Genomic DNA, 12,303 nt, shown 5'->3' on the forward strand with positions numbered 1-12,303 from the left:
CTAGAATTCATTCAGCTGCGCACTTCATATATACCACCGGTGACACTAGGAGCATAACTCATTTGGTTTTTCTGTCAGTGGAGTCCTTGATCAAGAAAATACAAAAATATAGCAATGTTAACAGAAATAAAAGCCTAGAAGTAGCCCTATGTTAGCCACAAAGCCTTACATCACCATAATTCACTTCCTTGATTTGTATTTTATAGATAAGCCAGGATTATAGTTTGTTTGATTAATGAGCATACACACACACTTACTGTTTTTTGCAAATATTTTGTACACAGAGACACATGGTTGAAACTTGAATCAGAGATTAATTATGGCATTTTTAAGAGAGATTCTGCTGGATTCAGGCAAATTGAAGAGCTTCAGAACTAAAATAACACCTTTTCAAATGAGATTTTGATAAGCAGAAATGTCCAACTAACCAGCACACCTGTATGCCAATATCAACATCAGACTTTGTTTTCTTGATGCCTTCTGTCCCCAGTAAACCTTCTTGCCCTTATCCCCAGTTGTTTTGCTCCTAAACCTTTCCCTGTCTTGCTTGATTAATTTTAGTCCCCATAGAAAATGACTGCTGTTTTAGGAAATACCACGAAACAGAAGATGCAATTTGGTTGGTTTATTAGTTCCATTTCTGATACTTGGCAGTAATATCTTTTTATTTTCCTGGGAATTACTTTCTACTCACTCTTCCCTTTCTTCGCTTCTCAAACCATATTTCACTCTCCTGTGTTTGCAGTTCTAAGCTGCACGTCTCTGAACCCTGCAACTTAGGAAGAGGGTGCCAAGAGTTAGTACAGATGATGAAACAACTCTTGTTATCTCTAGTTCTGGCCGAGTGTGTCTACCAACGTATTCTCTGTCACTTTTTGACTCTTAGTTGATGAGATTTTATTTTTAACACTGCTTTCAGTTTTCTAAATATTTATATCATCATCTTTGTTTCCTGATAACTTGGTTTTTGTTAAAATTTGAAAATCCATGGACCTCGTTCCACATGAGTTTAGTCTTTTTAAATGCATGTGCTTAGTTTTCCTACTATGTTGTGAGCATCTTCAGAAGTTTCATACAGTCACTGGTAGTGAAGTACTTGGTGCGTTGAACTGAAGCACTGACCTGCAAGTCAGGAGACTTAGTTTCCACTTTCAAATGTTGTCATTGATTAGGTATTTATTCATAGATTACTAAACTTTCTGAGATTTTAGTTTTCTTACCTATAATCATTTAGATTGGAACAGTGGTTCTTAAAGCTGGCTGCACATTAAAGTCACTTGGGCACCTTTTTAAAATGTGTATTTATGTGTGTGTCTGTTGCGTATCTGTGCCTTCACCTAAGTACTCTGTTTAATTGAGTGGGGTGAGGACCTGTGTATTTCTGATTATTTAAATCCTCTTGCATGATTCTCATATGCAGCCAGGGTTGAGAATTGCTAGATTAAATGATCTATCTAGTTTCACCTGGTTCTAATGTTTTGCAGTTGTAACAAGGTCATCTTACATAAAATGAACAATAAGCACTAACTTAAGATAATTTTGTAAATTTTGTTAATAGCTTGATAGCTGAAGGAACAACTGTTCTATGATTCAAACTCTAGGAGTTCCAGAATTGAAGATCTCGACCAAACTCCAACCTGGAGTAAATCATAACAATCCACAAGTGAATTTAAAACATAACATTTTTTTTAATGCAGAGGATATTACAAATGATATTCCCTGTATCATTTAAGATCTTTCATTAAATTTTATTACATAGAATTTTGTATGAGGAAAGGAATATATTGGGACGGGTCTTGTAATATATACAAGTAAACATTACCCTAATATTATTACCTAATAATAATACATCATAAATATTATGATATTATTATATTATAATTCAAAACACCAAGTGCTTCAGTACCAGTGACTGTACAAAACTTTTAAAAATGTTCATAGCATAGTAGGAGAAATAAGTACATACATTTAAAAAGATTAAACTCATGTGGAATGAGGTCCATAGATTTTCAAATTTTAAAGGAAACCAAGTTATCTGGAAACAAAGATAATGATAATAAATATTACTCTTTCCCAAAATGACCTATCAGGATTTTGTGCTGAGTATATTTTATTCTTTAAAGGTTGTCTAAAACAATTTGTATAGATTTGTCCTGTGTAAGGTGATGTTTTTCCATTTTTTTGACTAATTTATAGATAACAGCTTTATTTTGACTACTATCTCGAGCAACTTTGAAGTTTCAAGTGCAAGGAATGCATCTTCAACGTGCTAATCCCAGGGCACTAAGCAGAAGCATGCAAAACAGCTTACAGAGTGACCTAAACCGAAGTTGCAAACTCCTAAAGAAATAGGTGCTCACAAGATTAATATGATTTCTTACTCATTTTAATGCAGGATGGATAGCTGTGATGCCTCACTTGCTTTGCTTTTCAATAGTGGCCTTCTATGGAAAAGTCTTCATTAAAGCCCCGCTGGGGGAGTTGGAAGCAGCATGTAGTCTTGGCTCCCCTCCTTCCTGGGGGCAGCCCTCAGAATTTCTCCCTTGAGAGAAAATGGGAACAGATATAGAAAATAGTTGATTGTCAGATATATTGGTAATTTGGGTTGGGGTATAGAGTCCCTAACCTGGACCATAAATCTAAAATGAAAAACCATTCAACTGGTAGCCTCCAAAAGCATTCTGAGAACTTGGGAAAAGATTGTGCTTTAATGAGCAATTTTGACCTGTAACCACCACTGTTTTCCAGAGCCTGTCCCTACTTTCTCCGCCTGGCAGCAAGAGGACATCAACTCTGACGAAGCCCGCCTCTCCCCACAGGCGGGGCGCTTGATTAGTCAACTTCTCGATGAAGACAGTGACCCGATGCTCTCTCCTCGGTTCTATGCTTATGGGCAGAGTAGGCAATACCTGGATGACACGGAAGTGCCTCCTTCTCCCCCAAATTCCCATTCTTTCATGAGGTACGTTTCTTTGTATTGCTGAAGAACATCATCCAGCCACATTAGAAAGTGTAGCCATGGTACCATGACTAGTAATTTACTTTAAAATAACGGTTTCAGTCTGTGGAGGAACTTTCTCCATCCTAATTCACAGGTTAGTGTTGTAGTTTTTCAGTTGAACTATGGCCTAACAACAACATTGCATAGAGAATTTCCATTAGCCCCTCTTTCCAAGGCTCCCTCGAATTTAACTGTTAGGCCTTCTAGTACACATTTCAGAATGACCTATCATATGTTTTCTGATTGTAATTGTGAGCTACAGAATGCTAGTTCTTTTTAATAGGTAGGAAGTACAGAGTTCAAAGTCACAAAATTAATTTTAAAATTAAAATTTCAAAAATTGGTAGTCGACTTTCTCTGATTCAAGAGAATGGAGACTGTTTCGACTCCCCTCCTTCCTACTGCATGGCATCCCGCATCCTCAAAGCCTATTTAAGTGCACAGTGACTGCTCATGACCCAAGTCATGCCCCTCACAGGCAACGGAGCTCCTCTCTGGGGTCCTATGATGATGAGCAAGAGGATTTGACACCTGCCCAGCTCACAAGGAGAATTCAGAATCTTAAAAAGAAAATTCGAAAGTTTGAAGACAGATTTGAAGAAGAGAGGAAGTACAGAGTAAGTGCCTCTTCACAGGGCTCTCCTCGTCCCCTCCTCTCCCCTGACACAGGCGTGTCAACAATGCTGAGAAGTTATGAAAGCTCACCAGGGTAAGGGAGATCACTGAGGAATTTCAAAACAAAAAGGCAATAAAAACTGGGTAGTAAAATTTGATAAATCCCAAACATGTTTCAACATTTTTCTTCTGTGAGTTAATCCTCATGAGTAAATTGAAAACTTGAGTCTACGTTTTATAAATTTATCAGTGAGCAGGAGTTGGGGAAAAAAACCAATGAATAAAGTCTTTTGTTTGGTTAAAACTTAATTCAGGATTATCTTCTAAGATTTCATTAGTACTGACCTCATTCTGCCCTCAACTCTATCTGTAGTATTCCCCAGAAGAGTGGGTAAAAGGCATTTTTCATGGTGGTTGCAGTGTAAAGCATATACCTCTGCTTCCTACTCACTTAGCCTTACAAGTTCAGCCCTACAACTATGGAAGAGGCTCTAGAGAGAAACTGAGAGTTTTTCTAATTCATGGTTATGAAACCTGGAATTTTGCCTGTAAGGAATTATTTGAAAGCATCAAAACTTACTAGCTATAATTTTTTTTTTTTTTTTTTTAGTTGCCAGCCTGTCGATTCTGACCTTTAGGTGATCCCAAGTGTGATTGTTCCACAGGGTTTTGGGGTTGGACCTTTCAGAAGCCAATCTCCAGTTCTGTCTCCTGAGGTGACTCTGAGTGGATTCCACCAGCCTTTTGGCTAGTAGTCAGGCTTTACCATTTTCACCACCCTGGGACTGTAATTACACCTATGAAGTTCACCGTGATTGATCATGGTTCATTTCTATTCAGATAGATGAGGCTCAACTTTCTTTTCCTGTTTAAAATGAAAATGATTATTAAACACTTTTGTCTTTCCTGCCCGAATTCCCGAACACTTACTCTAGATTTCCTTTTCTCAGCCTTCTCACAGTGACAAAGCGGCCAATCCAGAGGTCCTGAGATGGACAAATGACCTTGCCAAGTTCCGGAAACAGCTTAAAGGTAAGTGAAGTTCTGGACCTGTGGCACACTGTGTCAGCCAGGTGCAGAATCTATCACCTCACCTCACCTCAAGCTAAGTGCCACTGCTAAGATAATGCAGAAAGACAGGTTCCTTTAAGATCCATCCCTATGTCCTCAGCTGATCAGAGTAACTGCCCTCCCCCCATGCCTTCCCCTGGTCTCAGTCACAGGGTGACTCAGATCAAGTAAGATGCAAATTCAGCAGCATCTCTACAATTCTCTAAATCACTAACATAAGGATGATTATTTCAGTCAACACTTACCAAATACCCATTTAATCCAAGGTTCCATGCTTGGTGTTAGAAGAGAAGACAGAGATACAGAGAAAATTCTCACATTGGTTTGATCCCTATCCATTAAGGAGCTTGCTATCTTTTAGGGAATGTTGTTGTTCCTGTTGTTATGTGCCATAGGAATAGAGTCATTGAAACAACTAAATAGAATCCAAAGTGAACATAATTTCAAAATAAGATATATAAGTAATATAGGGAAAGTTGGGCATTTTTTTAAAATTCCCTTTAAAGACTAAGGGAACAAGCATAGGACAGCCTCTGCCACATTCTGAGAATAGCAGGCAAGTTAGTGTGGCTCAAGGATGAACGCTAGAATAATGAAACCTTTCTCAGGAGTTAGGGTTAGGAGACACACCAGATAAATCCAAGAAGGTACTATCATTATCTCAGGTTTTTACATAATAACCAGAGGATTTCCACTGTTACTATAGTTCGATACTCTCTGAAAAACAGACTAGTGGGGCTAAGCAGTTACTGACACCACTGAAAAACAATTTGGTTTCAGCAGACATCAGTTTTCACTTATCTCAACCCACAAATCTTTTCAACTAGAGTCTAAACTAAAGCTGTCCGAAGAGGACCTGACACCCAGGGTGCGGCAGCGGAGCAATACACTCCCCAAGAGTTTTGGTTCCCAACTTGAGAAAGAGGAAGAGAAGAAGCAAGAATTGGTCGATAAAGCAATCAAACCTAGTGTGGAGGCCACGCTGGAAGCCATCCAGAAGAAGCTCCAGGAGAAGCGGGCAGAAACCAGTCGTCCAGAGGACATTAAGGTGCGATGAGTCTGTGAAGGCCCTGAGCTGACTGCTGGTCCTAAGCCAACACGGTAGACACTTAGGCCGTGCCACATGAATCCCAAAGGAAAAGGTGACACACTGACCCCTCTGAAACATCCCACACCTTGAACCCAACGTCTTAGATGTCTAGAGAAACAGACCAAACAACTTCAGAGTCTTTTGACTGTGGGTAATTTGGTTCTTGACTACAAATTGAAAGCAGTAAACTCTATTCTACATATTGCAGAATGGACTTGTCTAGTTTGGTACATGTTTTGGTGATTCTCTGAGGTAGAAAGATTATAGACAAACCTTTTGGACTAAGTAAGCCAGCACTTGCCTGGGCCATTAACCTAAGCCCTATGTGCCTTGCAACCTTGCTTACCCCAGTATTCAGCATGCGTTTACTGCTGTATGAGAGATACAAGTAGTTGATGCTGTTTCTGCTTTGCTACCCATAATTTGAGCAAAAGGCAGTAATAGCCAATTTCTCAGGGAGCTTTGGATATAGACAACAAGAGCTGTTGTATGAGTGTTCTCTTTAACCTTCCTTTAAGAAATTTCTTTAAATAGAAAAATGGGAATGTTAATAAATGTTTTCCCCTCTTTCATTATCTGTGTCCTGGTGTTTACACAGGATATGACCAAAGACCAGATTGCTAATGAGAAAGTGGCTCTGCAGAAAGCGCTGTTATATTATGAAAGCATCCATGGACGGCCGGTATGTGCTGGATTTTCTGATTGGGGTGAATTTTCTGACTTTAGAAATGGATCTTCTATGTTTGGTATCTTGTAAATGGGGTTCCCTAATGTTTACTTTGACATTTAGAATAAAAGAGATTACTAAGTGACTGTATGTACTTTTGAATATGTTACTGTGTTTTAGATGAAAATTTGCACAGCAAATTAGATTTCCATTCAATAATCTATGCACAAATCAGTTACAGTCCATACAGCATCAGCACTCTCACCAGTTCTCCCCTTCCTGCCCCATTTCCATCTAACCAGTTTCCCTGCCCCTCCTTGCCCTTTATCTTTGTTTTTGGGTAAATGTTGACTGTTTGCTGATTGCTTAAAGGAGCACATTCCTCATGGATGGTGTTGTTTATTTTATAGGCCAATCTATTATTTGACCGGAAAGGTGACCTCCAGGAGCAGCTTCAGTTCCAGAATAAAAAAGGGTATTTTAGGGTGATAGTCTCAGGGGTTCCTCTAATCTAGAGGTTCTGTCAGTCTAGTAAATCTGGTCTTTTTATGAATTTGAGTTTCATTTTAAATTTTTCTCCCATTCTAACTGGACCTTCTATTATTTCCCTGGTCAGTATGGTTGGTAATGGTAGCTAGGCATCATCTAGTTCTTCTGGTCTCCAGCTAGGAGAGGCTGTGGTTTGCATGGGCCAGGAGTCCTGTGAACTAATTTCTTTCTTGAATCTTTGATTTCCTTCGGTCTCCTTTGCCCCAGACAGAAAGAGACTAGTAGTTATATCTTAGATGACCACTTGGAGGCTTTGAAGACCCCAGATGCTACTCATCAAACTAGGATGTAGAACATTATAAGCTAAATTATGCTAGCTGATTTAGTTGTTCTACAAGACTATGGTCCTGAGCCTTCAAAGCCAGTAAATCAGTCTCATGAGGTGTTTGGATATGTCTAGGAGGTATCCATAACTGTGTCCCCTGTGAGCTTTATTGTGTATATGAATATATATTCATTACAAACATGTATCTACATAAGCCCACAAATATACCTATATATGTACATGCCCAGGAGCACTGGTGGCATAGTCCCTAAGGCATTTGACTGCTAACCAGAAGGTTGGTGGTTCAAAACGAGCAGCCACTCTGAGGGAGAAAGACTGGGCAATCTACTTCCATAAAAATTTTCTGCCTCGGAAACCCAAAGGGGATCACTGTGAGTTGGAATCAACTAGATGGCAGTGAGTTTGGTTTTTGTGGTTTAGGAGCTCTGGTGACAGAGTACCTAAGGTATATTTGACTGGTAACAAGAATGTTAGGGGTTCAAACACACCAGCTGCTCCATGGGAGGAAGATGAGGCAATATCTACTTCCATAAAAATTTACAGCCTTGGAAACCGAATGAGGGTCGCTGTGAGTTGGAATTGACTCGATGTCAGTGAGTAACCTACATGTGTGTACTCCCATACACCTTCCCACATCCATATAGCATATATATTTACCTCTGTAACCACTCACATATTTTGTGCTTATCATTACTTTGCAAAATTATATATCACATCTACTGTAGTTGCCCTTTATTGTTACGTACCTCTCAGTATCTTCATTTACTTTGGTCAAGTTGTGCTGACTTCCCCCATCTTGTGTATTGCTTTCCCATCATCGCAGTTAACTATCTAGTAAGAGATTTCCCCCTCACTCCCCCTCCCATACCTGGTAGCCATCAAAGAACAGTTCTTTCTATGTGTATACCTATTCTTGACATTTTATAAAAGTGGTATCATGCAATATTTGTCCTTTTGTGTTTGACTTATTTCATTCGCATAATGTATTTTAGAAATTAGATTCTGTCAGGTATGTCATTATCAAATTTTTTTTTTTCACACTGTGTTGGCACTTTTTGTACTCTTTTGGTTAAATCTTCTGATGAGCATACATATTTAATTTTTAGGAAATCCCAGTTATCTAATTTATCTTTTGTTCATTCATTTCAGGTTGTGTCTGATAGTGTGTTTATGCCAAAAAATTATGACCCCTAACTTTGTCCCTCTGTTATCTTCCAGGAACTTTACAGTTTTAGCTTTAACATTTATGTCTTTGATCCATTTCAAGTTAGTTTTTGGGTGTGGTATGAGGTATGGACCCTGTTTCATTTTTCTGCTAACGGGTATCTAGTTTTGCCACCACCATTTGTAAAGAGACTGTCTGTTCCCCATTGAATGGACTTCAACCCTATGTTAAAGATAGATTACTATATATTTTCACTATAAGCTTCTGAAGTCTTAGCCAATAAGAAAGTTTCACTAGGTAATAGATACTGAATTTAATTATGTTCCAAAGAAAAATTAGTTTGCAACTAAAATTTAGTCACTAGTGTCCTGTTTCCAGAGGAGAAGAGGGGTATGAATCCATATGCACAGAACACAGGACTCAGGAAACTGCTCTGTCCTCAGATCTTCCCCATAAGGTGTCACTTAGCTACCCTGAGATTCAACTTTCTTATCTATAAAATGAAAGAAGCTGAACTGAAATTATCTGTTCTGAAATTCAGACTCTCTGCAATCCAGAAAAAAAAAAAAATGCAACCAATGTTTGTTCATAAAGAAGTTCCAGTTGCCACTGAGAACGGAAAGTGTGAGGAATCCAAAATAGGGCTTTGCCTTCACATAACCACAGGTTAAAAAAAAAAAAAAAAAATGGAGATCATTTGTTATTCAGCAAGCATTTATTGAATGTTTATTGTTACTTGTAGGGGAGATAGTACACAGGCTTCTGCTTGTCCTTCAGGAAGCTTGAGGTTTAGGTATAGCTGTCATTTTATATAGCCAAAAAGCTATATATATACAGGTCTCTTTTACTGCCTCAGCCATAACTATGGAATGGATACAGTCTTTCCATTAAAAATTCGCTCTTAAATAAAGACGCATCTGGAATAATACACTAGACTGTAAGGTCTGTGAGGACTAGGATTCTGGGTTTTATTCACCTAATTGTGAACCCAACCCTCATTTTCTAACACAGGACTTAACATATATCATGTGCCCAGTAACTACCTGAAAATGTATCCACATTATTTTGGTTCTGAACTTGTCAGTTTTAAAAAAAAAAAAAAAAAAAAAAAAATGGAGCATATGATTGATTTTACTGGCCTGTCCCTGCAGTGGAAAAATACTGACACTCAAGGATAATGTTCATGTTTCAGCCAAGTTTTGCTTTGGATTTTGTGAAGGCATTGAACCAAATAGTAAATGCACTGGAGCTCAAATATATTGTGAAACTCTGTCCTTCTCTACTGGAGTATAGGCAAGGGTTACAAAACAAGATCTGTTTCTACCTGTGTCTTTAAGAATTTACAGATAAATTGGAACAGGCGCATACTATTCTCATTCAGCCTTACTTTAGGGTGAGAAAAAGCTCGAAGACTTTTCAATGATTTAAAAGCTGCATGTGCAGCAAATGAATGCGATTGTGATGAAGAATTTGTTGCTGCAGGAGTTGGTTCAATCCTCTCAAAGTGAGGGACAATTTACATGACATTAAAGGGCACATGGGAGTTGTCCATCAAATGTTTGTGACCAGGGACTGTATTCAGAACATGTCAGGATAGAGCTGAGCCCCTTTTATCTGGGAAAAACTCCTCCTGTACTGTAGGCTCCGAGCTTCTAAATAAAGATCCCCTCATGGTTACACAGCAGGTCTTGTTGGCGGTGGTGAGAGTAGTGCGTTTTCCTTTCAATTTTCTTTTCATTGTGTGGCTCCAAGTGGCACAGATAGAGCCCTTGAAGGATTTCCTTGCCCAAGGCCTCCAATTAACTAGATGTGAGAAGAACTCACAGCTGCTTTCAAGATAGACACCCTGGTTGCCAATTCAGTGTTTTGTGGGCTGCAGTATTTTTCCACTGAGCTGGGCAGTTTCATTCCACCTGGATGTGGCAGTGTGCAGACACCATGAACCTTAAAATTGGCAAACCTAGATTCACAACCCAGCCCTAATGAGACAAGCTGTGTGATTGGGGCTACCTGGGTAACCCAAACCATCTTGGACTCTCAGTGTTTTATCTGTATTATAGATGCCTGTTGTAAGTTGTCATGGACATTAAATGATGTTATACACACATTTCATTTTTTACAACTTGCATAGTTTTCCTAGATTCATACTTTGTACATTCTACCTTCTGATTATTAATGGATGTTTGCAGCTATTCATTCTGATTTTGAGTCATGCCACTTCAGGAAGTAAAGGTCCCACATGCTTTACTCCATCAGCATCATTGATGTTGCCTGTACTTTGAGGAGGCAGCACTTCCTCGGTTGTATTTTAGGTGCCTTCCAACCTGAGGCGCTCCTCTCCCAGCACTCCATCAGACAGTGCCCCATCACTATCCATAGAGTTTGACTGACCAGGTCTACAAGTCGGTTGCCAGGTCCTTCTTCCTAGTCTGTCTTAGTCTGGGAGCTCTGCTGAAACCTGGCCATAATGGGTGACCCTGACAACACCGTCATACACATATGCACACACTTTTGTAAGAGAGTGTGTGTGTGTGTGTGTGTGTGTAGCTCTTGACTGCTAACCAGAAGGTTGGTGGTTCAAACCCACCAGCCCCTCTGTGAAAGGAAGACCAGGAAATCCACTTCCGTAAAGATTTACTGCCTCAGAAATCCGAAGGGGGTCACTGTGAGTCTGAATCAACTCAATGGCAGTGAGTTTGGGTTTTATTTATTTATTTGTGTGTGTGTGTGTGTGTATATGTTGTTGTTGTTGTTATGTGCCGTTGAGTCGGCCCTGACTCATAGCGACCCCTCCTTGGGTTTCCGAGGCAGTATCGCTACGGAAGTAGGATTGCCCAACCTTCCTTCCGAGGAGTGGCTGGTGGGTTTGAACCGCCAGCCGTCTGGTTAGCAGGCAAGTGTCTTAGCCACTATGCTACCAGAGCTCACATATATATATCTACATACATATATATATATACATGTATACATCTATATACATATATATACTCACTGCCATCAAGCCAGATCCGACTCATAGCGATCCCTCCTTGGGTTTCTGACGCAGTGTCACTATGGAAGTAGATTGCCCAGTCTTCCTTCCAAGGAGTGGCTGATGGGTTTGAACTGCCAACCTTCTGGACAGTCAAGTGTCTTAGGTACTACGCCACCAGAGCTCCTATACATATATATATGTATACATGTATGTATGTGTGTGTGTGTGTGTGTGTGTGCATGTTGCTGTTAGGTGCCATCTAGTTGTTTATGACTCATAGTGACCATACATACAACAGAACAAAACTCTGCCCAGTCCTGCACCACCCTCACAATTGTTCCTTTGTTTAAACCCATTGTTGCAGCCAGTATGTCAATGCATCTTGTTGAATGTTTTCCTTCTTTTCACTGACCCTCTACCAAGCAAGATGTCCTTCTTCAGAAACTGGCCCAATAATATGGATAAAGTACATGAGATGAAGTCTTGCCATTCTCTCTTCTAAGCATCTGGCTGTACTTCTTCCAAGGTGGATTTATTTGTTCTTCTGGCAGTCCATGGTATACTCAGTATTCTTCACAACATCATAATTCAGACACATCAATTCTTCTTTTGTCCTCCTTATTCATTGTCCAGTTTTTGTGTCCGTATGAGGTAATTGAAAATACCATGGCTTAGGTTAGACACACCTTAGTCTTCAAAGTGACTTCTTTGTTTTTTAACATGTTACAGAGGTCTTTTGCTTCAGATTTGCCCATTACAGTACATCATTTGATTTCTTTTTTTTTTTTAAATTAATTTATTTATTTATTGTGATTTGGGTGAAGATTTACAGAGCAAATTCACTTTCCATACAGCAGTTCACATATACTTTGTCTCATGTCATTG

The 12,303-nt window shown here is 39.4% G+C and overlaps 1 protein-coding gene across 1 annotated transcript in view; it reads left to right on the forward strand.

Annotated features, from left to right (window-relative positions):
* Positions 1-12,303, forward strand: part of FAM13A (family with sequence similarity 13 member A) — a 235,272-nt gene that overhangs the window by 191,329 nt on the left and 31,640 nt on the right. Inside the window, exons 8-12 of the mRNA XM_042782411.1 lie at positions 2,749-2,962; positions 3,480-3,618; positions 4,567-4,648; positions 5,515-5,735; positions 6,376-6,459. Coding sequence (XP_042638345.1) covers positions 2,749-2,962; positions 3,480-3,618; positions 4,567-4,648; positions 5,515-5,735; positions 6,376-6,459 — 740 coding nt within the window. The remainder of the gene's footprint in view (positions 1-2,748; positions 2,963-3,479; positions 3,619-4,566; positions 4,649-5,514; positions 5,736-6,375; positions 6,460-12,303) is intronic.

The sequence above is a fragment of the Orycteropus afer genome, unplaced genomic scaffold (assembly GCF_000298275.1).
Source record: "Orycteropus afer afer isolate SDZICR_OR568_19922 unplaced genomic scaffold, OryAfe1.0 scaffold00309, whole genome shotgun sequence".
In the NCBI taxonomy this organism is placed as follows: Eukaryota; Metazoa; Chordata; class Mammalia; order Tubulidentata; family Orycteropodidae; genus Orycteropus; species Orycteropus afer.